The 24,963-nt window shown below is 37.7% G+C and overlaps 11 protein-coding genes across 11 annotated transcripts; 6 read left to right on the top strand and 5 right to left on the bottom strand.

Moving 5' to 3' along the window:
* Window position 1: 1 nt before the first annotated feature.
* On the bottom strand, window positions 2–2,158 carry EV154DRAFT_456878 (P-loop containing nucleoside triphosphate hydrolase protein). Its single transcript, XM_051597384.1, has 2 exons — window positions 1,706–2,158; window positions 2–1,630 (listed from the first exon to the last, which is right to left on the bottom strand). The coding sequence occupies exons 1-2, from the start codon at window positions 2,078–2,080 to the stop codon at window positions 209–211; spliced, it is 1,797 nt and encodes a 598-aa protein (XP_051462547.1). The 5' UTR covers window positions 2,081–2,158; the 3' UTR covers window positions 2–208.
* A 2,183-nt stretch (window positions 2,159–4,341) lies between these two features.
* Window positions 4,342–5,693, bottom strand: EV154DRAFT_281211 (uncharacterized protein). Its single transcript, XM_051594754.1, has 4 exons — window positions 5,527–5,693; window positions 5,128–5,474; window positions 4,985–5,064; window positions 4,342–4,929 (listed from the first exon to the last, which is right to left on the bottom strand). Exons 1-4 carry the CDS (start codon window positions 5,685–5,687, stop codon window positions 4,690–4,692), a joined length of 828 nt encoding a protein of 275 aa, XP_051462546.1. The 5' UTR covers window positions 5,688–5,693; the 3' UTR covers window positions 4,342–4,689.
* A 175-nt stretch (window positions 5,694–5,868) lies between these two features.
* On the top strand, window positions 5,869–7,648 carry EV154DRAFT_592105 (mitogen-activated protein kinase HOG1; the record flags this gene model as incomplete). Its single annotated transcript, XM_051606910.1, has 8 exons — window positions 5,869–5,924; window positions 5,992–6,039; window positions 6,110–6,239; window positions 6,302–6,345; window positions 6,420–6,567; window positions 6,629–6,857; window positions 6,911–6,990; window positions 7,086–7,648. The coding sequence occupies 8 exons, from the start codon at window positions 5,869–5,871 to the stop codon at window positions 7,497–7,499; spliced, it is 1,149 nt and encodes a 382-aa protein (XP_051462545.1). The 3' UTR covers window positions 7,500–7,648.
* On the top strand, window positions 7,588–8,167 carry EV154DRAFT_535874 (Yqey-like protein-domain-containing protein; the record flags this gene model as incomplete). Its single annotated transcript, XM_051604098.1, has 2 exons — window positions 7,588–7,660; window positions 7,719–8,167. The coding sequence occupies 2 exons, from the start codon at window positions 7,588–7,590 to the stop codon at window positions 8,165–8,167; spliced, it is 522 nt and encodes a 173-aa protein (XP_051462544.1).
* Window positions 8,168–8,975: 808 nt separating this feature from the next.
* Window positions 8,976–11,104, top strand: EV154DRAFT_412289 (rab-GTPase-TBC domain-containing protein; the record flags this gene model as incomplete). Its single annotated transcript, XM_051595507.1, has 5 exons — window positions 8,976–9,077; window positions 9,137–9,489; window positions 9,549–9,618; window positions 9,664–10,815; window positions 10,874–11,104. Coding segments are annotated over 5 exons (1,908 nt in total), but the record flags the coding sequence as incomplete, so codon positions are not given.
* Window positions 11,105–11,402: 298 nt separating this feature from the next.
* On the bottom strand, window positions 11,403–13,431 carry EV154DRAFT_598733 (RNA recognition motif 2-domain-containing protein; the record flags this gene model as incomplete). Its single annotated transcript, XM_051607066.1, has 7 exons — window positions 11,403–11,625; window positions 11,689–11,730; window positions 11,798–11,919; window positions 11,985–12,758; window positions 12,821–12,961; window positions 13,030–13,104; window positions 13,327–13,431. 7 exons carry the CDS (start codon window positions 13,429–13,431, stop codon window positions 11,403–11,405), a joined length of 1,482 nt encoding a protein of 493 aa, XP_051462542.1.
* Window positions 13,432–16,169: 2,738 nt separating this feature from the next.
* Window positions 16,170–18,677, top strand: EV154DRAFT_456867 (P-loop containing nucleoside triphosphate hydrolase protein; the record flags this gene model as incomplete). Its single annotated transcript, XM_051597383.1, has 3 exons — window positions 16,170–16,524; window positions 16,588–16,959; window positions 17,031–18,677. Exons 1-3 carry the CDS (start codon window positions 16,198–16,200, stop codon window positions 18,672–18,674), a joined length of 2,343 nt encoding a protein of 780 aa, XP_051462541.1. The 5' UTR covers window positions 16,170–16,197.
* An 11-nt stretch (window positions 18,678–18,688) lies between these two features.
* EV154DRAFT_493570 (mitochondrial ATP synthase g subunit-domain-containing protein) lies at window positions 18,689–19,429 on the bottom strand (the record flags this gene model as incomplete). Its single annotated transcript, XM_051599822.1, has 2 exons — window positions 18,689–19,152; window positions 19,219–19,429. 2 exons carry the CDS (start codon window positions 19,427–19,429, stop codon window positions 18,863–18,865), a joined length of 501 nt encoding a protein of 166 aa, XP_051462540.1. The 3' UTR covers window positions 18,689–18,862.
* On the top strand, window positions 19,430–21,147 carry EV154DRAFT_493569 (uncharacterized protein). Its single transcript, XM_051599821.1, has 2 exons — window positions 19,430–20,818; window positions 20,888–21,147. Exons 1-2 carry the CDS (start codon window positions 19,895–19,897, stop codon window positions 20,969–20,971), a joined length of 1,008 nt encoding a protein of 335 aa, XP_051462539.1. The 5' UTR covers window positions 19,430–19,894; the 3' UTR covers window positions 20,972–21,147.
* Window positions 21,148–21,779: 632 nt separating this feature from the next.
* On the top strand, window positions 21,780–22,812 carry EV154DRAFT_547781 (uncharacterized protein; the record flags this gene model as incomplete). The annotated part of the gene is made up of 5 exons (XM_051604775.1): window positions 21,780–22,095; window positions 22,174–22,200; window positions 22,257–22,466; window positions 22,532–22,562; window positions 22,616–22,812. Exons 1-5 carry the CDS (start codon window positions 21,787–21,789, stop codon window positions 22,810–22,812), a joined length of 774 nt encoding a protein of 257 aa, XP_051462538.1. The 5' UTR covers window positions 21,780–21,786.
* EV154DRAFT_493565 (uncharacterized protein) lies at window positions 22,805–24,115 on the bottom strand. Its single transcript, XM_051599820.1, has 6 exons — window positions 24,012–24,115; window positions 23,824–23,951; window positions 23,653–23,772; window positions 23,484–23,578; window positions 23,308–23,428; window positions 22,805–23,220 (listed from the first exon to the last, which is right to left on the bottom strand). Exons 1-6 carry the CDS (start codon window positions 24,031–24,033, stop codon window positions 22,843–22,845), a joined length of 864 nt encoding a protein of 287 aa, XP_051462537.1. The 5' UTR covers window positions 24,034–24,115; the 3' UTR covers window positions 22,805–22,842.
* Between the last annotated feature and the right edge of the window lie 848 nt (window positions 24,116–24,963).

Below are 24,963 nucleotides of genomic sequence, written 5' to 3'. Positions count from 1 at the left end.
TGGGGAATGTTTTTTTTTTATTGTTTTTAGTTTATTTATTTATATGAAATGGTAAGGAGTAACATTCTCGTAATCATAAAGCAAAAAGTAGAAAAAAAAAAGGTTTAATGTATATATTATCATCTAAAATAAGGATAAGGGTTTTGAGTGTGTGTGTTTGTAAAAGAAAAGAAAATATAGAGTGCGCGAAAAAGAGAGAAAAAACAATTTATAACTTGACAGCCTTTCTGAGTTGTTCCTTGTAAGCATTGATAGAACCTTGGAAAGGTTGAACAAGACCACCTTCACAACGCCAGATTTCCTTTGCAACTTGAGAGATCAAACGGAAATCGTGAGAAACAAGGACAACACCACCAGAGAAACGGTTAATAGCATCGGCAAGAGAATCAATAGACTCCATATCCAAATGATTAGTAGGTTCATCCAATAAGATGATATGAGGACGAAGCACAGCTAATTCAGCAAACACAAGACGAGACTTAAGACCATCGGATAAGGTGCTGATCAAAGAGGTTTGATGAGAACCAGTTAAACCATAACGACCCAATTGTTGACGCCAGTGAGTTAAATCAGTAGAGACGTGAGGGAACTTGTTACGCATGTAATCGATAGCAGAGACGGAGCTATCCAATTGATCGTTTGAATGCTGAGAGTATTTACCGAGCTTTAAGGCAGTATGCTTTTGAATACGACCACCAGTAGGGACAAGCTCGTTATCCATCAACTTAAGGAGTGTAGACTTACCAGCACCATTGGGACCGACAAGGGCAATACGGGAATCCATATCAATACCCAATTCGAGATGTCTGTAAAGACAGTTCTCCATCTTACCATCCCAAGCGAAAGAGACATCTTGGAAAGCAAGGACGGGAGGAGGAAGCTTGGCAACATCAGTGAAGGAGAACTTGAAAGCCAAAGGGTTTTCAACCTTTTCGATAAGACCGGCAGCCTCCATTTTATCAATAATCTTTTGCTTGGACTTGGCTTGTCTGACCAAATTAGCATAAGTACCAGCGGAAGCAATGAACTTCTTGATGTGAGCAATTTCTTCTTGTTGTTTAGCATAAGCCTTGGCTTGGTTAACTTCGTTTTCTTCCTTAGTCTTCATGAAAGTATCGTAGTTACCACCATAGTAAAGAAGCTTACGCTTGTGGTTCAAGTGCATCATGTTGGAACAGACACCGTTCAAGAAATCTTGAGAATGAGAAACAATGATGAGAATACGATCATAGGTCTTCAAGTATTCTTCGAGCCAGACAGTAGCTTCCAAATCCAAATGGTTAGTGGGTTCATCCAAAAGCAAAAGAGTGGGCTTAATGAAAAGAGCACGAGCTAAAGCAACTCTCATTCTCCAACCACCGGACATATCACTGGTCTTCTTCTTCATTTGAAGAGGATCGAAACCTAAACCGGATAAGAGAGTACAGGCTCTGGTTTCGAAGGTAGCAGCATCCATTTGTTCAATACGTTCATAAATATCGTCCAACAATGGGTTATCAGCTCCATCATCTTCACTCAAAAGTTCTTCAACTTGCTTTTCGAGACGAGCAACTTCCTTTTGGGCAGACATGATGACGGACTCAACAGCATTGAACTCAGAGGGTTCAGCTTCTTGGTTCAAGAGGTAGATCTAGAGTAATAGATTGTTTAGTACTCATATACTACTTACTTTTCTACCATTTTTCACTCTTTTATAATAACTTACATCAATGTGGTCAGGGATTTCGATATCACGACCGGCAAGAGAGGCCAAGAAAGTAGACTTACCAGAACCGTTAGAACCAATGAGACCATAACGTCTACCAAAATTGAGTTCGATGGAAGCATTATCAATCAAGACACGACCATGGAAATTAAGAGAGTAGGAATCAATCTTAATATCTCTACTTCTTTCTTGAGAAGTATAGACACCAGTAGCAGTACGATCAGTACTGATCTTGAGGTTACCCATCTCACCTTCGACATCAGAAGAGTCGGCAGGAGTGTTCTTTCCGGATGCTTTAGGTGTTCCAGACTTGGAGGACTTGGCAGCTCTGGCGGCGAGACGCTTGGCCTTTGAAGCAGATACGGTAGCACTCATATTGTCTTTTTTTTTTTTTTTTTGTTAAAGAAAAAGGGAGTGGTTTTAAAAAAAAAAGAGATAGATGATGCTAAAATATAAAAAAAGCCTATATTGGAAAACTTTTTTTTTTCGACTCTAAAACAGTAAAGTGACGTTGAAATTGCATGTATTTGATTGGCCGACAATATAAAAAAGAAAACTAAAGAATAATTCAACTCATTGGGGGATAAGCTATCAGTTACAGGCAAAAAGAAAAAAAATTGTCTAAACTCAGAGCTTCACTAGCTCGTAAATTTTTTTTTAGTGATATCATCGTGTTACAAACTTTGAAGCAAGGCACTGCAGAAGAATTGTAGACAACTTTCATCTCCGCCCAATGTTTAAAGTATTGGCTTAGCTCATTCCTATTTGTAATTTTCACATTTATGAAGGCGAGCTTGTCTTAAAGCTTATTTCAAGTTTTAAAAAATGTGCTTTAGAAATTATAACTACCTATTGTCGACTAAAATGTCGTTGATATTATTCGGAATTTATCGATCTTAATTAGTGAGAAAATTAGGCCAAAAAGTCAGTATTAGCAATGTAAGAGACGTTGTTACATGCAGTGCCATAGTGTGACAGCTAATCGTCGTAGCCTTACAGCCTCAACCTTAACTAAACCCATAACATATTTAGTTATCTTCTTAGTCTATTTCTTGGCCAGAACAAAATCGGATACAAATCAACTTCCTTTTTTTTTACTCTTATCATTTTTCCTTATTTTCTTAATTACTACTGTATACTAAATCAGTATGTTTCTTAACAATAAAAAAAAAAAAACAGCCCCAATTGAAACAACCCATTTACGTATATATTACTATGTATGAGGGTATAATGGTATCTTGTAGTATCTGTCTAACCGTAAAATGTTTGTCATCGGGGTTAACAGCTTTGGAACTATCGCCCGGCGAATAGTGGACAGTCTAGCGTCAGTGATACCCAGATGTGTTTTTTTACAAACGATACTCAGCTATGATTACTAACGAGTGACGGAGGCCTTCCAAGCGCAAATAAAATTCTCTTGAGGAAAGAAAGAAAAGAAAAGCAAATTTATTTAGGTCTTAGTTATAATGAAAATGGGAGACGAGATCAAGTTTACGTCATGATTTGCGCATCATTTGTTACTAAATACTGACACTCACATGGTGTAGACTTTTGCATGGGTTCAGAAAGCAACAATGATATGAGAATTTACCCAATTGAAAAAAAAAACTGCTAGTTACCGTCCATCATGGAATACTTCAAATGACAAAAAGGAAGTGTATACTCTGAAGTGATTAATATTCTGTAGTTCCAGCCTATCAGATCGTACTAATTTATGTCTGTGAACAGCCTTCAGCAGAACTCACATACAAGCATGAGTTTGTGCGAGTTTAGCTCGGTCTGTTTGATTGGTTTTTATCATTTTTTTTAACAATTTGGAATCTTTATCGTTTAAGCATTTCGTTATTGAAAGACGATCATGAAACCCTATATATATATGTAAACCCACAAGTTCAGACATTTACGTTTTTAAGAGTTACGGCCAGATAAATGCTTATTGGAAAGAGCTCTTTGAATGATTTACTTATGACTGGGGATGTTACACAATGAATAAATTCATGCAAGAAGCTCATTCCATACGATTGTGTAGATTGCAAATTACGTAAATTAATCTAGGTGCTTTTCACAACAATAAAAAATAGCAAGGAATCGGATACATGCATGATATCTTAATATTTACAAGAATTATGTTAAGTGGCATGGCGATATAAAAGAATGTGCTGAAGTCACGATAAACCAAGGAAGGCCATGGAAAGGAAAAGTCATTTCCATTTCCCCCCACTTATGGTAGTTACCTTGTGCTTTCCAAGGCGGTATACCAGTGTCCTTCCGGGGCTATCCTTCTAACCGGTATGTCTAGACGTTCCTGGGCGACAGAAGCAGGAGATTTTTTGATAATTATAGTTGGTGAAATTAATAAATAAAAAGGCCACATAATTTTAATGAACTGATACTACACTGTGCTGTGTAGAAAGATGTCACCTCTCTGCGTAACTGATAAAAAAAAAGTTTAAACTCTTACCAATAAGAATCATTGTATTAAAAATTAAGCGGGACTATCAACCTTATTGTTGTCTGATCATTTTGGTATTATCATTGGATTCTCGTTTCAATTCATAGTCGTTGGGTAGTTCTTAAGGTGGCATATTTATCTTGACAACACTTAGAGCTGAAATGATCCAATTAAACTCTGAGATGATGACATTGGTGATTTACGGCTTGGCGCTTGTTATAAATATTCTTGTTGATATTCATCTATTATTGCAACCATTGTAATTCTCTTTTATCATTCTTTTTCATCTTTCCGAGATATTTCTCCTCTTTATCTAAGCTAGTGACCTTTTGCTATCAGCTTCTCTACCTTTGTAAAGTTCAACAAAAGTATTGGATCCGAGATTACTATTCACTGGGGTGACGCAAAAGAAGGCATTTCAGTCGGAGACAAAGAACGGGATTTTAGTTTTTATTGGTCTTGAAATAATTTTTGTTGGGTGTATATGTTCACAATCTTTATGTCACACACGCATCATATAATTAGTGGTGGCTTACACGGTCGTCAAATTAATGACTGAAGAATCAGAATCATCTTCGGTCGAGTACGAAATACCGTCTTGCACAAATTTCTCTCGTAATTTAGACGCTTGTATTAGATCCCCCCATACATGCAGTTTAGAGCACTCGGGACAGTAGCCTTGTTCTGTTGTTTCTAATATTGCTTGGAAGCAAGCCACATGGCTCTTCATTTCGTCACAATCGTCACAGCTTACATAATCGAGGGCATCATCCTACATAGATTTTAGTAAGGAGCATGATGTGTTTTTAAAAATAAATAGAACAAACCTTTTCAATTGATTCTCGACAGAGATAACAAGACAGTGGATCCTTGTCTGGTAGTTGAAACTTCGTTAGAATGTCTTCTTCTATACTAAGGTAGATTAGTACTATGCGCATTAACAATAGAAAAAAAAGATGCGTGTGTATACCATGCTGCTTATGTTGTTGAATAAGGTCTCGAATAGGCCCTACAGACGATTGCATATGCTTGGGCAGATCGACCTGAAGAAAGATGTCTTGCATAGATGGTAGGACAAATCGGAGCTTAAGAGGTAACTGACAAAACGGCTTTGAATTTAATAGCAATTGAGCCACTTTGATCTTGGTGAGAGGATGGTTGGCCTTATTTTTGGTGCATTGGGTATATCTGATTTTGTACGGATTGGTGTCTGCCAGTGCCTTGACATGTCGGCTTTGCTGCGGTTTTTGCCAGGCCCATTCGAATTGTAGTGCTTCCGTTCGACTAGGGAAGCCATAGACAATCATCACATGCTCCCTATCAAACATTTACGTTAACTTTGCTTTTCTAAACGCATATCCTCCCTTACCAAGGTCGTAGCTTACGGGTTCGATAGGCGCCTTGTGTGATCTCGCCATTGTGTTGTCGTAAACGTTTTATGGGTTCAGGCGTCGACCCTACGTAAGTCTTATTGCCCTGTCCTTCTTGTAAAGAGCGTAATAAATAACAGCAGTAAAATGAGCAATACATTCAATGTTAAAAGAAAAAGAAAAAAAGAAAGAAAAACTTGAAAGTCAGTGTAGCGCCTGGACCAAAAGACCTTTTTTTTTTGTGCCTTATTTTTTTGGGTGGGTGTGCGGCTTAAATCTTCTATTTCCTTCTTTTCTCTCTCCCACAACTTTTTTTTTTTTTGTATTATTTAAAAAACAAGATGGCAGAGTTTGTAAAGCTTTCTATTTTCGGTACAGTTTTTGAAGTCACCACCAGGTAATGAAGAAAGCGTTTAAAATACCTCACTCTCTTTTATATTCTAAACACGTTTCGAACGATTTAGATATGTGGACTTGCAACCTGTTGGTATGGGTGCTTTCGGTCTTGTCTGGTAAGAAACAATAAGGCTTTAATACGTGACATTATTAACCCTTCTCTTACTTTTGTTTGCACTCAAAAAGTTCGTCCAAGGATCAATTAACAGGCATGAATGTCGCTATTAAAAAGATTATGAAACCTTTTTCAGCACCCGTCTTGGCAAAGCGTACTTATCGTGAATTAAAGTTATTAAAAGCTCTTCGTCATGAAAACGTAAGTGGGTCTGTATTTGTGTGTGTGTGAATATGTATATAAACTCCTCATTTCCGCGCTAGATTATCAGCTTGAGTGATATTTTCATTTCACCTTTGGAAGATATGTAAGGCTCTTAATTTTATTCAAAAAAAAAAAAAAAAAAAAAAAAAAAAATCGCTCATTCATTCCTTAAATTAGTTACTTTGTCACAGAGTTATTGGGTACAGATCTTCACCGATTATTACAATCACGTCCCTTGGAAAAGCAATTCATCCAATACTTTTTATACCAAATCTTGAGAGGATTAAAATATGTTCACTCCGCTGGTGTTATTCATCGTGATCTTGTAAGCTTTTTTATTTCTGTATTTGTTATGTTATTGTTTTCACTAACCACACTAAATACAGAAACCAAGCAACATTTTGATTAATGAAAACTGTGACCTCAAGATTTGTGATTTCGGTCTTGCTCGTATTCAGGATCCTCAAATGACAGGTTATGTCTCCACCAGATATTATCGTGCTCCCGAAATCATGTTGACCTGGCAAAAGTATGATGTTGCAGTGGATATCTGGAGTACTGGCTGTATCTTTGCTGAAATGCTTGAAGGAAAGCCATTATTCCCTGGCAAAGATCGTAAGTGTTTATATGTATTTTTGTGTAATTGGAGACTCATGCGCAACTTATAGACGTCCATCAGTTCTCCATCATCACCGAGCTTCTTGGCACTCCCAACGACGATTTAGTATCCACCATCTGCAGTGAGAATGTAAGTGTGCATAGGGGAGATAGATAGAGGGAGAGAGAGAGGAAGAGAGGAAGAGAGTATATAGTTGGACGGGTCACTAATACAAGCAAACACAGACACTTCGTTTCGTAAAGAACTTGCCTCAACGTAGCCCTATTCCCTTCTCTGAGAGATTTGTTGGCCAAGACCCCCAAGCAATCGATTTATTGGAAAAGATGTTGACATTTGATCCTCGTAAACGTATCAATGCTGAAGAAGCCTTAGCACATCCTTATCTTGCACCATATCATGATCCTACTGACGAGCCTGTCGCACCCGAGAAGTTTGATTGGTCATTTAACGAAGCGGATTTACCTATTGACACATGGAAGGTCATGATGTATTCTGAAATTTTGGATTTTCACAATGTTGATAATGTAGATGGCTCACAATTTTTGGGAACTCCATTGACAGGTCCTACAATGGAAAATCCTGACGGAGGTTTCGTCACAAATACCGAAACAGAAGAACCTAATTTCCCTCCCCAATAAAAAAAAGAAATTTGTGCATTACTCCGACTTTGACACATAACCCTGCACTATTTATTTTTAAAAAAAAAACTCTTTCACACATACAAATATGTTTCTCGCACGCTTTAAACCTTTGGCCTTTACTGCCTCCAGATATTACACAAGTGGCGTCGTTGTCACAGGTAAGCCCACAAACACACACGCGTTTAATTTACGGGAGTCTCACACACTCGTCTCTAGAGCCCTTGTTGGCCAGACTTAAGAATGACCGTAAAACCTTCATGAAAGAAAAGAAGCAACCCAACTTAAACGTAGTCAAGGGGCTCTTAAGCGACTTTACATACTACACAAAGAGTGCTAATTTCACAGAGGGAACACCTGAGGAAGAAGCCCTCATGTCTGTTCTTCAAAAGGCCATTAAGCGTCGTCAAGATTCTGTCAACCAGTATGAAGCAGGAGGACGTCCCGAATTAGCACAACAGGAAAAACAAGAGTTGGATTTATTACAAGCTTATTTACCCGAGCAAATGTCGCCCGAGCTCATCAAGGAAGAGTTGATCGCATTGATTGGTGAAGTGGGTGCCACATCAGCCAAGGATATGGGCAAAGTCATGAAGGCTTGGAAATATGACGCTGCAACAGCTGATCGTAAGACTGTCAGCAACATTGTTAAGGAGTTATTAAAATAAAAATAAAAACACTTAAAAGAGCCAAGGTTGACTTTCATTTTTTTTTTTTTTTTTTTTTTGCCAAGTTTTTTTTATTTCGCATAAAATTACTTGGCCTGTCTCGTCTTATAAATTTATCAAAAAAACCCCTTTTTTCTTTTTTATTCTCTTAAATACTTTAAATAATAATAATAATAACAATGGGTGGAGGTCCTAATCATAACAATATACCCATGACAGAGTCAAGCTATAACAGACAACCGTCGTATCCACAACCTCATACTCAGCAACCGTATTCACAGCAGCCATATCCGCAACAACCTTATTCACAGCAGCCGTATCCACAGCAACCATATGCACCACAAAACCACTCACCGCAACACTATTCACCTCAGCCCTACTCGCCACAACCACAAACTCCTTCACCACAGCTACCTCCGAAACCTCCTCATCAACATGACGATCTAGCCGAACAAAGCAAAAGACGACAACAGTTTCAACAGCGGGTAATGTCCTTTCCCATTGCATAAAAACGTATAGACTAAATCCTCTCTTTTTTTTTTTGCCTCTTTATTAGTCCAACTACAATCCCTTTCTAGCACAAACCAACTGGTCCAGTGAATCTTCGTTTAGTTCAGTGTATCCTAGTTATGATCCCAACGAATATCAACTTGATCCCGTGCCACTTTTGGCATCACCGGCGGCACCTGTTTTACCTCCCGTGCCGACCGCTTACCAGCAGTCCTCTGTACCACCTGTCCCTGTTGCTGCCACTCCTGCTGCTGTTGTATATCAGCCTCAAGCAATTCCTCAGGAACCTGCAAATAGTGTACGTCTAATTTACGCAAAGTCCGGCTTTTATCTCAAATCCACCAATCCTATGGCTGACGATAGTATCCATGGCTTTTTTGCAGTCTTTTCTAAGTCGATGGTAAATAAATACACAAATATATCAATAAAAGACCCACATGTACTAATAAAGGACAATAGGAAAATGTACAAGTGAACGTGGCCTGGATACCCGAGTACTTAATAGACCCTAAAGATATCGACCTCTTTTTACAGTTAGATGGTGATGTAGCCTCCGAACATGGATTTCCATCTATCGGGCTCAATTTAGGTCAAGGGGAGACAATGATCATCGGTTTAAGTCATATTCACTCGCTCTATATCTGTCCGCCTTCTATCCATGCACAGGGATCCATCGTCATCACATCCAAGTCCGGTGATGTCCTGAAACCTATTTGGTTCTCAACCACCACCGTCAATGATTTGCAGTCAGATATCAATGCTTGGCCTGGGTATGATATCATTGATGTCTTGAACGCTTTTATTCCATTAAGGTAAGAACGAGAAAATAATAATAGCTTATCAGCTGATTTGACCCTCACCCTTTTTTTAGACCTTCAGATACACAATATGTTCATTTGGTAAAAAATGATACAGTTTCTTCACCAGTACCTAAAGCTGCTGTTGTGAAAGAAAAGGATCCAGTGACCAAAGCAGCCATTTCCAAGGAAGAAGATCCAGTGACCAAAGCTATTCATAATGCAAGATGGACTTTATTGGAACGTTTAGCAAAGATTACCCAGTATTCCAAAGACGCAGCTCAAGCACTCACTCAACCCATTGCCTTATCCATGCAAGCATTCAGTCGAAGCAGGACAGTGAATGAATACCAGATGGCATCACATTATATAGCACGATGGGGAAATAAGTCCGAACCTGAATATTATCTTATGGATGATACCGATGGACTTTTACTAGGCATGCCAGAACTCTCTGGGCCCACCCCAATTCACACACGACGAAGTCCCGTTTCACCCGAAGAATGGATTTTGTTATTTGATGATGAAGGACGATTAAATGTACCCGTAGACCATGTACGACAGATTGTCTTTTCCGGTGGTTTGGATTCAGATATTCGTATTGAAGCATGGAAATTTTTGTTAGGGATTTATACTTGGCATTCGACGTTTGATGAACGAGAAGCGATACGACGTAGTCAAAAGGAGTCGTATTATGCTATCAAGGCTACTTGGTTTGATGATACTGAAATTCGTGACACCACCGAATTTAAGGATGAAAAACATCGTATTGACAAAGATGTACATCGAACGGATAGAGAACAGGAGGCCTTTGAAGGAGAGGATTTACCGAACCCGGATCCTGCCATGTGTGTAGGCACCAATGCTAACTTGGAAATCATGAAGGATATCTTGGTCACTTACAACTTTTATAACATCGATCTGGGTTATGTGCAAGGTATGTCGGATATTTTGGCACCCTTGTTTGTGGCCATGGGAGATGAAGCTATGGCCTTTTGGGGTTTTTGTTCCTTTATGGATCGTGTGCAAGGCAATTTTTATGTGGATCAAACAGGCATGCACGGTTTACTCAATACCTTGAAGGATCTGATCCGGTTTATGGATCCAACCTTGTATCAACATTTAGAAAAAATACAAGCACATGAAATGTTCTTTTGCTTTCGTTGGTTTCTTGTTTGGTTTAAAAGAGAGTTTGCTTGGGATCAAGTCATTCGTCTTTGGGAAGTTCTTTGGACCAATCATTTATCCGATCAGTTCATCATCTTTATCGCATTAGCCGTCATTGATACACACCGACATACCATGTTGACGGAAATCAATGAACTGGATGAAATGTTACAGGTAATACATATTCTATCTGAGCTTTGCCCTATAAAGACTAAACCATTTTTTTTAATAGTTTTTTATCGGATTGTCCGACAATATTCCGTTGGAACCCACTTTAGAAAGGGCAGAGGTCTTATTCTATCAATTTGAAAGAAAAATCAAGGCAATGCAACACAAGTCTGCCATATTAAAGGATCAATTACAGATTAGATCTGTATGGAATAGCGATCAAAGAGTCTTGATACAGGAGCGTATTACCAAATTGCAGATTCCTAATCATATAATAAAGTTGCTGTCTCATTAAATAAAAGAAGAAGCTTAAAAGAAATCCTTTAGTTTGGCTGTTTTTTATGAGCCTATAAAGCTGACAACTTTTCCATTTAACAAATAACCAGAATTGTATGCCATGTACATAAAAACTATTGTTTATTTTTAATAAAAATTTTGATTTTTGATTTTTTTTTTATGCAAAAAAAAAAAAGAAAAAGAAAACAAAAGGCAAAAGACAAATATGCCAAAACAAATTTTTTTAAAAAAAACAAGAAAGAAACAAACCCCAAAGAAACGGGAAAAAGAGAAAAGAACAAGAAAAAGTAATTTTTTCAACGCCGTCGAGTTTGAGACTTAGCCTTATGACCATCCCCCGTTGGTCTCGGGAAAGGCTGCTCTTTTCCTTTCGAAGAGCCAGAAGAATAAAACAATTTAGGCTGATAATTAGGCTCTTGTTCCATTACTTGAGAGTTCTGGAACTTTTTAATTAGAGCTTTCTTTCCTTGAATTTCAGCGTATGATAATTGAAAACGCTTATCTGAATTGAATTTGCTCCTATAAAAAAAATAGTGAGAAGAAGCGTCTCTTTTTTTTGTCTCTTTTATAGTTTGTTATTACCATCTCTTGCCCCCACGCTCCTGATGCAAGCTTATTACACTCCTGCGGATGATTAAAAAAAATATGTGAATAGGATGTATGCATATATGCTTCTGTACGAGATACTTACTTTGCTTCAAGGAAGTTAATAAAAGCGTACCCCACATTACATTTGTTTTTAAAGTCCATTCGGAGATAAAAGAAATCATATGTGTTTTTGTGGGTTTCATTAATCAAATTCATGATCATTTCCTATACAAGAAAAAATTATTGGTATGCGGCTTTCGTACGTATTTTATATCCAAATTATTTCTTACCTGGGTGTATTTATTGGGAATGTTGCGGATCATGAATGTTGTTCGGGTGTCTTGCTTTGTAATCACCTTATTAATATCAAGTTCATATGAAGCCTTACCAGGAGCGGAAGGAGCTGATGGAGCTGATGGAGCTGAAGGAGCTAAAGGAACTAAAGGCGATGAAGGCTTTGCCTTTGTTTTTACACCCGCACTTACAACAGACGAGTAAGATTTGTTCTTCTTGTAACCTGTTGATCCAGATGACCCTTTCTTGTCCTTGGTAGTGGGATCATTTGGTGAATCCAATACAGTATTTGCTGTGGATTTGATTTTTGAAGTCAAGGCGCCATCGACGTTAATAGTAGCTTTTGGAGACTTCTCATCGGGTTTAGATAAAATTACGTCAGAAATCGCAGCCGAACAAGATAAAGGTGGGTTTGAAGAGTTAGATTCTTCTTTAAAGAGACCGGTAGTCTTATCAGAGACCTCTGGGGATGAGGGGGAATCTGAGCGAGAGAGATAAGTCTTGGAGCTGGAATTTTTGCGGGTGCAATTGGAGCTAGACGAAGAGAAATGGTCTGAAACCAGAGGGTCTTCAACAGACAAAGGAGAAGCACTAAATGGATCTGTAGAGAAATACGTATGGTTCTCCGAAAGATTGAGAGCAGACATAATACTCCAGTTCATTGGCTTCTTATTACAAGTGGGAGGCTCTTTTAACTTTGATAAAACATCCTCATTGCATGTACAATCAAACAGATTGTTATTTGCTTGAAGAACTTTAATAGTTGTGCCCTATTATACGACCGGTAAGAACAATTTATCCATGCCTTTTTTAGAAGACTATAAAAACTAACCTCAATTGACACACCATTAAGACGCGCAAACAATTTTTCTGTTTTACGCTCATCGTCGTATTCAAGATTCACCAGTTGTACGTTGCTCGATGCACAAGCTTCCGAGAAAGAGTGAATTGTACCAATTTGAGACGCGAGCTCCTATTCGTCGTTTGTCAAAAAAGCGCGTTTTAATTTTTTTTTTTTTTTTTTTTTTTTTTTACGCGTACCTCAATATTTAGTAATCTTGCATCTTTAAGCGCCTTTTGTGAATCGATCACCAAAAAAATCTTATTATTTAATGGCTTATTTACCAAACAAGGTTTTACAAAGCAAGCCTTATATGAAAGGCTAAAGCTGTCTTTGATTATAGACAAGGCTTTTAAGGCATCAGTATATTTATAATAAGAGATTATTGTAACCCCTTCTATAAAAAAAGGGTAAAGAGTTCTGATCTCCCCGCAAGACTTGAGAAAATAATTTTTAGTCAAGAATCAAAATGATAGGAAAAGCAAAAATATATTTACCATCAGTAGCTCGAGTAACTCTCCGTGGCTTATGGTCAAGAGGTTAATAGAGAACAAGGCAATATGTCTTGTTGGATAATCGGATTTGAAGGCTTTTGACTCCATTAAGGTATCTAATGAAAGGGTTTTTAAATAAACAAATACATGCATATGTATAAAGATGAATATAACAAACCTTGTTTCTTGGTAGAAAGACTTATACAGTCATAGTTTAGAGAGAAGTTATCAGGCAGCTCCCACGGTTGAAAAAACGGAGGCTCGCTTTGTGAAGAGGGCTTTCCCCCAACATGCAAATGTGAAAATACACTCATAGTGACACCAACAATTGTTTTTAAGAAGGAAAAGAGGGGGAAAGAAGACGAAAAAACAAAGTGGCGGGAATGTAAATGTGAAAAACAGTAAACAGTAATAATCTGACAGTTAATTTTTTATTTTTGGGTTCATCTGTTCTCCCTAAATGTCATGTAATATATCATTTTTTAAAGAGACAGTGTTTGTTGTCGTTATTAAAGTCATCTATTAAATGGAGAAAATTGGAACTGCTTTATTTGATGGAATTAGTAAAGATTGATTTTTCTCTCTCTTATTAGTCTGAAACGATGATCTTTGCAGGTTCCACACTTTATATATATATTAACACTTCCGAATCGTATTCTATACATGACAAATCCTACTACTGACGTGCATGACGTACTTAGATAAGCATCTGGGAATATTTGCCTATTATTATGATTTTTTCAGTGTCTGTTACAACCTCTGAAAATATTATCTGTAACTAAAAAAAAGTTTATAAACGGAGCATAATTCATATCAGATATATCCCAGTACATTTGATTCCATAGTAGTATAAATCATGTACAAAGATATTTACAAAGAAGAAAGGTGGCATCACTTTTAAATGACAGCATACATTTTTTGCTGCGCAAAAAGTGTTTTTCTAGGCGTTCATGCAAATTATCATGTGTTTGTGTAACAAGTCTAAACCAGGATGAGGTGAGCCACAGCCAATAATGGGTCTATGTAACAATCATGTATTGTCAACTTCTTTGATTGCTTTTCATATGAGTCATGTAAATTATAGACAGAAGTACATTACTGGGAGCTCCCTTCTGCCTACTGAAACCATGTATAAAAAACACGGCAGACGAGAACTAGACAAAAAAAGAAGTTTATTTAACGAGATTCCTTATGCTTGTAGAATTTAAGCTTAAAGGCTGCTTGAATTTTTATATCTATCCAGTTCCTTGAAATTTTGACCGCCCTCAAAAAAGATGGATTCTTCATAACCTAATGTACAAATTAGTATTTACTTGTCTTTTACAATCTATTTTTTAAAAAAAAGAAAATAAAACTTGCTTTGAAATTGACAGTCGTGTTAGTAGGACAAGAAACCTCACTAAATCGACTTTTATTGAAAGCGTATAAACCATTAGTAGTGGCATCAATAATAAGAGCAGCGTTGATGGTTTCAACGATTTTAGAATTGATAGAGACCGACTTATCAAAATTAGAGCGACGAGCAACATATTGACTAGTGTTAACTGCAATCGACGTTAACCTGGCCCCAAAAATAGGCGATATGTCTCCTGTATCAAGCACGTGTCACTGTCAATAAGGTTTGATTTCTAGACATGTTAAATCTGATGGACATTAGAGTACAGCCACTATAAGTTTTTTTTTTTTTTTTTTTTTTTTTTTTTTTTTTTTTTTTTTTTTTTTTTTTTTTTTTGCGCCATCACTTGAGGGTGGTGCATCCATTATCGGTCCTTTTGTAATAATTATGGATGATGTGCCTGTATAAGAGATTAAAATAACGTTTTTGTTACTGATGATTTTTTTAAGATAGGGATGCAGATATCGATTCATCATAAAACCTTTGTAGACAAGAAAAAAAAAGCTCTCATGCATCAATTATGTGCTTCATGTGTAACTTATCTTAACCGAAATCGGCAGCCACACTGCTAATGATAACCCTACAGAACCTCCCGCCCCATTCTAAAAAATGTGAGTTTCCATGGTAGTTCTATATGTTGGATAGGAAATCTAATATGGAGATAGACATATATATCCTAAGGCTATGAAATAGTTTTCAGCAAACAGCTACGACAGCCTTAGTCATGAAAAACATAAACAGAGTTAGTTTTTTTAGTTTGGACGCTGTAGCTTTCTATAAATTTTCTTGGAGGGCGGGGTGGGGGAGGGGGGGTGAGGGTCAAGCAAACCTATCTTTTCTTCTACCAAGATTAACATCCAATTATCTGCTCAGAAAAACAAATATGGGGATAACGCAAATTGCATAAATTATTGTCAACACTAAATGGCAATAAGCGTTTTTAGTACAAAAGTTGCAAAATGTTCTGGCAGAGAAGCAGCTAATTTTGGCGTCTTTTACTACTTTGTGACTTAAACCTATCCATGAGCCGAGAAGATACAATGCATGTTTCAATTTTAAAAGGTCATTCACAGTCAACATATTTTGGAAAGCAAAGTTCCAAAAACCAAACCACCCCACTGTTCTTTCTTAATTCATCTTCCACCCTTTTACTTATGAGTGCTAGCATAAACATTATACTCTTAGGGGGCAGATGGCTCTGAAATTGGCTTAAACAGTTAAATGTCTGATTGAAACCCGCTCCACATTAATTCAAGTCATTAAATAGATAAGTCTAACATGAAAATGAATTGAATTGAAGGTCTTTCATGATCCCAAGTATGGGGTTGCCATGACAGCTGTCAAAGAGGCCCATAACGTGACGTTGAATGTGACGGTTTTCATTTGAACTTTTTTTTTTTTAGAAAAAAGAAAAAAAAGGGATACCTTTATTTTTTTTTGTAACTTTTATAGATCTACTAGCTTCAACTTTAGAAAAAATGGGAAAGAACGATGATTTTGTAATGACGATCGAGGACGATCAAGATATTGTAGTCGATGAACCCATGGAGGAAATTGAAGAGGATAAGCCCGTTGTCAAGAAGCCCATGGACAAAAAAGAGGCTAAAAAGATGAGAAAACTCGCTAACCGTGAAAAGAGACAAGGTCTCCAAGCTACCATTAAGGCCGACGTCGAAAAGAAGAAGAAGGCTGAAAAAGATAGCGCTTTTGATGACCAATTCACTTTCTCCATGGACGGTGGAAGTGGCGCCAAGCCTAAAGATTGGGATTTTACTGCTGCTCGTGGTATGTTAAAGGGCAAACAGGTAAAAAATATAAAAATTTCAATATTACCATGTCTTTTTCGCTGACTCGTATTTATCATTAAGGGTGATGCCGATAGAACTTCAATTGATGATATTATCGCCAAAAAGAGACAAGAAAATAAAGATAAGAAGAAGAAGTCTAAAGTAGTCGAAGTCGAACAAGAAGAGGAAGAGGAGGCAGAGGATGAGACCTCTGAATTTGTCGGTGCCGCTTCAGATGATGACGAGGAGGAAGAGGAAGAAAAGACTGCTGAGAACGACGAAGATTTAGCTCTTGACGGTTTCGGCGCTGGTGCTGAAAGAATCGAACAAATCGAAGAAGAGGATGAAGAGGATTCAGACAGTGATACCGAAGAAGATCTTACAGACGGTGAAGCTGAGGATATTCAACAAGGCAGCGATGAAGAAGTTGTCGAAGATGAAGCTGAGAAGCAGGCAAGTGTGCCCATTTCTGATTATTTCAAAGGAGGAAAAAAAACTAACATGTCCTGTTATTATTATTATAGCGTAAGAAGGAATATTTCGCTGATGAAGAAGAGGAGGATAAAAAGGAACATCAATCTTTTGCCTCCATGAACCTCTCTCGTCCTATTCTCAAGGGTTTGTCTAACGTTGGCTTTGTAAAGCCTACTGACATTCAATCCCGTACTATTCCTATTTCTCTTATGGGTAAGGATATTTGTGGTGGTGCCGTGACAGGTTCTGGTAAAACTGCTGCCTTCATTGTACCTATTTTGGAACGTCTTTTATACAGACCCAGACAAACCCCCTCTACTCGTGTCCTCATTCTCTGTCCTACGCGTGAATTGGCTGCTCAGGTTCACAGTGTCGCCGTCAAGTTGGCAAATTATACCGATATCACATTTGCTCTCTGTGTTGGTGGTTTAAGTGTAAAGACCCAAGAACAAGAATTAAAGTTAAAGCCTGATGTGGTTGTTGCTACTCCCGGTCGTTTGATTGATCATGTGCGTAACTCTTCTGGTTTCCATCTTGATGCTTGTGAAATTTTAGTGATGGATGAAGCTGATCGTATGCTCGAAGATGGTTTTGCTGATGAATTGGGTGAGATTATCAAGGCTTGTCCCAGAGGAAGACAAACCATGCTTTTCTCTGCCACCATGACAGATAACGTGGATCAATTGGTTCGTATGTCCTTAAATAACCCTGTTCGTTTGTTTGTCGATCCTAGCAATCAAGCCGCTTCTCGTCTTATTCAAGAGTTTGTCCGTATTCGTCAAACGCGTGAATCCGATCGTGCTGCTGTTTTATTGGCTTTATGTAGAAAGACTTTCAAGGAAAAGGTCATTGTGTTTTTCAGATCAAAGGCTGCTGCTCATCAAATGAAGATTTTGTTTGGTTTGATGGGACTCTCTGCTGCTGAATTACATGGTAATCTTACTCAGGAACAACGTTTGGAAGCCTTGGAAAGATTCAGAGATAACGAAGTGGATTATTTGCTTGCTACCGATTTAGCTGCGAGAGGTCTCGATATTAAGGGTATTGAAACCGTCATCAATTACAACATGCCTACACAATTTGCCCAATATCTTCATCGTGTTGGTCGTACTGCTCGTGCTGGTCGTAATGGTCGTTCAGTCACCTTGGTTGGTGAATCCGATCGTAAAATGTTAAAGATGGCCATCAAGTCTTCAGTTGGTGCACAAGTCAAAAATCGCGTGGTTAATCACGAAGTTGTTCAAAGATATAAGCAAAAAGTCGAAAGTTTAGGGCCTCAAATCAAGGAAGTTTTAGCTGAAGAAAAGCAAGAGCGTGCTATTAGAAATGCCGAGATGCAACTTAAAAAGAGTGAGAATATGCTTCATCATGGTGCCGAGATCTATGCTCGACCTGCCAGAACTTGGTTCCAAACCGAGACCGAAAAGCGTAACTCTTCTGAGGCCATCAAGAACAAATCCGGAGCAAAAGATACCAAACCTACCGAACCTGCAAAGCCTCAAGAGAAGCGTGGTAAATATGATGGTATGAGTCGTCAAAAGAGAAGACGTATGCAGGCCATGGAAGATAGTGATGCTGAAGATGATGGTCGTGGACAAAAGTTTGCTGCCAGAGCAGCCAAGAAATCCTCACAACCAACTCGAATTACAAAGATGAGAGCACCAAAGGCTGGTGGAAAGAAGGGCAAAAAATAAAGAAAAAAGAAAAAATAGTCCAAGATATTTAGAATTTAATAAACCACTGTATAAATAACAAACAAATCCTCGTGCCTTTTTTTTAACATATATAACAATCCTTTGCAAACATAACATATAGACAAAATTGAACTCTTTAATAATGGGGTTGATGTGTTGTATTCGAACAGTAGTTGTATATGTATAATTTAATGATCATGGGTTTCTTCAGACTTAACATTGTAACCAATCAAGTTTCTACGACCGACGATTTCACCAATAAGGAAGAAGGTATAGATTTCGGCAAGGACGACACCACCCTTTGCAACGTCAGTGAAGGTCAAGTTCTTGAGTTGGTTGAGCTTTAAGGATTGTTGGAGAGTCTTTTGGGCTTCGGCGAATTGGGCACCGGTGGGGAAAGCCATACCTTCCTTGACATACACTTGCTTGGCAACTTCAGCTGCAACCTTGGCGTTGAAAACGACAGGCTTTTGAAGAGCTGTCAATTATCTGTGTTAGTTATAATGTTTAACTATTCGTCAAAAGTCTAATGCAAGCCAATTACCACAGAGTTTGCCGAGAGTGCTTTGAGCACAACCAATGATCTTTGAAGCCATTATTAAAAAAGTGTTAATGTGAGGATAATAAAAAAAGCGAAAAAAAATTGTGAGGGGTGCCCATCTTTCAGCTATTGCGATAGGGCGGGGGGACAATATTGCTCCAGCCCCCGATTCGAGTGACGTCGAACCTTTTTTTTTTCTTTTGCTTCTTAGCATGCATCTCTCTTTCTTCTTTTTTAATTGAACATTAAGGTCATTATGCTTTCTGCCCTCAAGAACAACATTTACCCAGCGCTTGCACTGATAACATTACCAGTGGGCTATTTTATTGGCACCGAATTGAGAGAAAGAAACGACGCCAAAGTGACTCAAGTGGTGAGCGAAGAGGATATTCAAAAGTTGAAGCAACAACTTGAAACCTTGAGAGAAGAACGTGAAATGGTTCTCTGTAAAATACAGAAATGATTTATACCCCAGATGGATATATTATATAATAAATAAGCTGCAATCATTATAACAGCATGTAAACAAAACGATGATTTCCCACCCCTACTCCTCCTCCCCCCTCTTCCTATCCCTTTTTAATCATTTTAGGAAGTACAAATACAAGCCTTTTTTTTTTTTTCTTGGATTCTATTCTTCTTCTTCTTCTTAGCTTTTTTATTTTTATTTTTTAAAGAGATGTTGAAACAATCACATAATAACATGCATTTGTATGATAAAGTGCGACAGGATCTATTTGAAGAAACTCAGCAAACTAATCTTCGCACTCCATCGATTACAACAATCTGTTTACTTCAGATCCAAGCGTATGTTGTTCAGATTCTATCTACATTGCCGCCTATACGTGATACCAGAACCTCTTCACCGTTCCAGCGAGTGTTTATGACAATCCGATCCGTGATAAGAAATGCATTGCGATGGATATTACTAATTATGCTGTTGCTACTGGATAACATTGCGCGTTTATTGAATGTGGAGCGTGAGATGGCTGGAGTGATAGCACCATCACCACGACGCATGGAGTACCGTCAAGTGGAAGTAGAACAAAAGCAGCACCAGAGTCAGAGTCAGAATCAAAATCAGATGCGAGGCATGTTGCGTAGTGATGATGAGGAAGATAATTATCGATCTTCTACTGATACTTATCGTGATGATTATGATTTACCAAATAAAACTAAAACTGATCAATGCACAAAAGGTAACAGTAGTACCAATCATCATGGCGGTATTTCGGAACCATCTTCACCGAATAAGAGATCAAGTGGTCACTATTATTCACCCATGAATTCCCCAACACCTCACATCTTTATTCAACCCTCAAGAAAGATGGACTTCTCTCCCGTCTTGGGTCCTTCACGTGTTACTCGTAACAGGGCTTCTTCATTCAATACCACCGAAAAGCCAAAATTGTTACGTCGGAGTCCTGGTCAACGTGAGATCACTGTGCAGAATGCCACTTTGCCTATCCTACCAAAAAAAAAGAAACACGCTCCTCCAAATTCTATCGTTTCACGTTCCTCGTCAGAATCTTCGACCGGAAGACCAAGAATGCAAAAAACAATGTCACTATCTACTGCACAGCAATATCAACACAACAATGAGGTACTACAAACATTTTTTTTTTTTTTTATCTATTTATTTTACAGCCTCTAATATTAACAAGTCAAATAGTGCCCTCTCCCATCATTACGGCAAACAGTCGACACAAAAAGGCCCTATGAACGCTACTGTCCAGCATGTACATCACACTCATAAGCACTCCCTATAAGACACGCCACCCTCCTTATTGTCATTTAATAAAATAAAAATAAAATTAGGGGGACAGGCCTTGTCAATATCATTGACTCTCTTACTCTCTACATTATTGAACTTTTCTCACCTCCCCAATTCTCTTTTTTCAATTAAAGAACTCTATTTGTTATTTGCATCAATATAAATAATGAAGACATATGATTGTTATCTTTTTTCATCAAACATGATGTTTGAGTGATGCCAATGGTAGAAAAATAAATATTAACCTTATTCCTCTTGCAAGCGAAACCCATCTATCGTTAGCCCTGATGACAGGTGCTAAAAAGAGCAGTAAAGCCGGCATCCGTAGTACAATTAGCATCTCGACAATACAGCATAAACTCCGGCGTCGTGAATTCTAACTTTTTTGTTCAATTAGTATCTCCATACCTTTCTTCCGTGTATTAGCTTTCAATTATACTTGTTCAAGCAGCATAAAAAGACAATAAGCCTTTTATTAACGCAACAATCGGAAAAAGATGGTTCTTCATTGGCAAGATAAATACATTCTGGCTCATTATTCGTAATTGTGTGTGTTTTTTGCCATTAGGACATACATTATAAGCAGGAGAACAAAGGTAAATCATGCTGCTCAACCATAATATCACTCCCTTTTTATAATGTCAGCGAAAACTTTCGGGCACCAAAATAATAATAATAGGAGGGGTCTTCCAACAATTGACTTGCCGTTGTAACACAGGCTTAATAAAGTACAATATAATTAAATTGGACCCTCCCTCTTTTTCCTTTTTCCTTTTTCTTTTTATTTTAAAATTAAAATGTTATCTTCAGTGTCACCTATCGAGCAAACATGGGCTTCTTTCAAGACCAAACGCACTTCTACCGAGTTGTACTCGGAGGATGCAGTCGTCATGTATGTACCTACCTGCGTAGGTGTTCGCGGCAACGCACAGATCCGTAAATTCTTTTTAAATTCGCAGTTTTCCGAAAAAGTAAACCCTGTACAAGAAACCGTTTACAATACCGTCGTTGGATCACATCAATTAATTGAAGAAGTCATCTGGTCCATTCATTTTCACAGTGGGGAATGTAAATGGTTAGTGCCTCATCTCGAAGATCGATATTTGGTAATCATCAGCATGGCAATAAATCACAAATTTCTCCCTCTTTTCTTATTGGCTCATCCCCTCTTTTTTTTTAATTAGATGAATTCAACCATTAAATTTCCAGTCGTAAGCATAATCTCTTCTGTCATTTTTTATATACTTACACTAAAATTCCTGATTAGACTGCCTCGGTCAGTTTTGATAAAAATCATAAAATTCAATCCATTCGTTATCTTTGGGATCAGGCTTGCGTCTTGAAACAATTACAAGTCATTTCTTCTAAAGTCAAATGGCCTGTAGTCGGTCAAGAGCAAATCGAAGTGCTGCGTTCTCCCAACACTGTTCCACTAACAGGGCTAAATGATCAACCAGTAGATTTGGATCATCAAAAGGTAGTTAAGATATGCATATCATATTCTCATTCACACTTGCTCATCTTTTATTTGTTTACTATTAGACTCAACAGGAACAAGACAAGAATCAATTTGGTAAGTTCTTTATAGACTAGCCAAGACATCACTTACTAACTCATACGGTTTAGTGCCAGGCAGAATTTTTGGTCCTGTGGATCCAAAAGATCAAGTACGTCAAGCTGTTCGCCGCCCCGAGGCTAATGCACCTCCTGCTCGCAACATCTTTACATTCCAACCACCTTCACAAAGGCCCCTTGTGGCTGCCAATCCAAATAAACTTGGCTCGAGTTTCTCTTTCACACATGATGAAGGCAAAATTGCTTAAATAATACTAATAAAGAGAATAATTTTTTTTTTATTGACTACCACTAGCACTTGGTTCTGTTGTCAATAGAATTTCTGCTGCACGATTCAAATCCGATTTGGATTTGATTAAAGCATTTTTAATATCCTGTCTTGTATAATTGGGGAACATGCCCAACATGATGTCAATATCACCCTCGTCAATAGGAGGTGCGGGTGCACTTCTTGGTCGCACGTTGGCAGTGGTGGGTTGTCTACTAGGCTTCTTTTTACTTTTACTTGTCAATAGGGGTGATAGATAATTGCGGCCAAATCTTTGTATCCATTGAGGGAAACGCCATGTCTTGGCTCGTGTCTGATCATAGATAGCTCCTACAACAATACCACACACACAAGGTATAATAGACGCACTAGAACTAGACAAGAATAACTGAATTCAAATTTCAATACCTTCTCTCCTTTTCCTTGCTCACTTCTCCTCTCCCTCCTATTTTTATTATTATTATTATTTTTTTACCTGAGCTGCAGCCAAGTACACGTAGGTCTTGTCGGTGATTTTCAAACCCAACATACTTGTCTGATGACTGGCAGGCACAATCTTTTGGAACTGATACATGATCGAGAATAGTATAGCATAACTAGTATGTCTTCATTAGTCACTTAATACTCTCCAATTGATCAGAACCAACTTACGGTCCACTCGCAATGGATTTGATAAATCCAAGTCCTGAGACTAAAGCACCTGTTTGAAGCAATGTAGACGCGACAAATGAAATAAACACTAGAGCCTTTTTTTTTTTTTTTTTTTTTTTTTGGTAAATAACACACACACAAATTTTCAAATTAGATTTGAATACTTTACTGCATATTTGGAGCTTCCGTAACGTCTTTCCACAATTTTCATTTTATAAATTAACCAAGTGCCTACTACGGATGTTCCGATGCTTCCAAAAGCCCAATGCGAGGTAAATAATCTCCAGAACTAAATTGTTCAAGTCAGTCCAATATTTTCTCTAAATACCTCATTACTTACTTGACCATCCATGGTTAGTTGAGAGAGTTGAATTACCATGTGAGGTTTAGCATTAAGTACGGCCGCCAGAGCAGAACAACCACCTACAATAGGTACCAAGAATTTGGTCACAGGTGCATTACGAAAACCTATTCCCAAAAAGATACTCAACAACTTTGGTTTTATATTTGAAAACTTCTTAAACATACCTGAAGGTCCATCAGCTTCCATGTTTTAATCTCTATTCTTGGTTTTTTTTTGTATGTACACTATTTCCAGAAAAAAGTATTAGGAAAAAATAAAATGCTTTACAAAACCTCAACCGGACAAGGAAATTTGGCTCAAGAAAGGCTGTCGTACAACGTTTTTTAATCTACGAACAATAGAGTTGTATCAGTTTCATAATTTATTTTGAAGCCTATCCCTTATCTTGTAAAAAATATGCAAAGATAAACTATAGAATTAGACACGTATTTGACTTACATATGTCACCTACGTGATTAGTATGAGACAATACCTGCTTTTATAAAATGACACAGGCGCCAACAGTAAAATCGTTGCTCCAACAAGAATGTATCCTTGAGTTAATGCACATGCAGTCCCCTCCTAAAAAAAGCGTCATTTTTCCCATCTTCTATCTGTGAAAACAATTGAATGATAAGATTAATGTGTAGTACCTCTTTCATAGTTTTAACCTTCTTTAAATGGATACTGTCTTGCTTTATAAAGATCCTTTTCACAAAAGTTTGTTATAATAATATAAACTTCTAATGTACTTCTTATTTACATGCTTTTAAATTCTCGTTCGTAATATATGACTCTTCTTTAATCACGATCTGAGCTTTTATGTTACTGTTACAATTGTTTCTTTTGGAAGAAATAAGAAGGGCGGCACTGACATCGTATTGCCAGAACACTTTTATTCCTATTTATAGCATTTCAATCAGCTGTGCTGTATCTAAATTATTTATGACTTGGCCCTCATTACATATCGTACAAATCCTCAAATTTTTTTCTATTGCACTTGCATCTATTCTGAATTATTTTGTTTATGCATTGAAGAAACATTTGTTATTTATCATATTTATTTCTATTGCCCTGTTTTTTTACGGCTAGATCTGGCGTTGTTAGAATAATATAAGAACGACCGGCTCAATAATT

Source organism: Mucor mucedo (genome assembly GCF_025094135.1).
Source record: "Mucor mucedo strain NRRL 3635 chromosome Unknown EV154scaffold_7, whole genome shotgun sequence".
NCBI classification, from domain to species: domain Eukaryota; kingdom Fungi; phylum Mucoromycota; class Mucoromycetes; order Mucorales; family Mucoraceae; genus Mucor; species Mucor mucedo.
This window is presented reverse-complemented; position numbering and strand designations above follow the sequence as displayed.

Bases quoted from the DNA above. Each gene is read 5' to 3' on its own strand.
- EV154DRAFT_456878 (XM_051597384.1), bottom strand. From the start codon at position 2,080: ATGAGTGCTACCGTATCTGCTTCAAAGGCCAAGCGTCTCGCCGCCAGA. The intron at 1,631-1,705 runs GTAAGTTATTAT...CTATTACTCTAG, and splicing joins AAATCCCTGACCACATTGAT to ATCTACCTCTTGAACCAAGA.
- EV154DRAFT_281211 (XM_051594754.1), bottom strand. From the start codon at position 5,687: ATGTATTGCTCATTTTACTGCTGTTATTTATTACGCTCTTTACAAGAA. The intron at 5,065-5,127 runs GTATACACACGC...ACCTTAGTATAG, and splicing joins TCAACAACATAAGCAGCATG to AAGAAGACATTCTAACGAAG. The intron at 4,930-4,984 runs GTTTGTTCTATT...AAATCTATGTAG, and splicing joins GTCGAGAATCAATTGAAAAG to GATGATGCCCTCGATTATGT.
- EV154DRAFT_493569 (XM_051599821.1), top strand. From the start codon at position 19,895: ATGTTGAAACAATCACATAATAACATGCATTTGTATGATAAAGTGCGA. The intron at 20,819-20,887 runs GTACTACAAACA...CAAGTCAAATAG, and splicing joins AATATCAACACAACAATGAG to TGCCCTCTCCCATCATTACG.
- EV154DRAFT_493565 (XM_051599820.1), bottom strand. From the start codon at position 24,033: ATGGAAGCTGATGGACCTTCAG. The intron at 23,952-24,011 runs GTATGTTTAAGA...TTTTGGGAATAG, and splicing joins GGAAGCTGATGGACCTTCAG to GTTTTCGTAATGCACCTGTG. The intron at 23,773-23,823 runs GTAAGTAATGAG...TGAACAATTTAG, and splicing joins AACTAACCATGGATGGTCAA to TTCTGGAGATTATTTACCTC.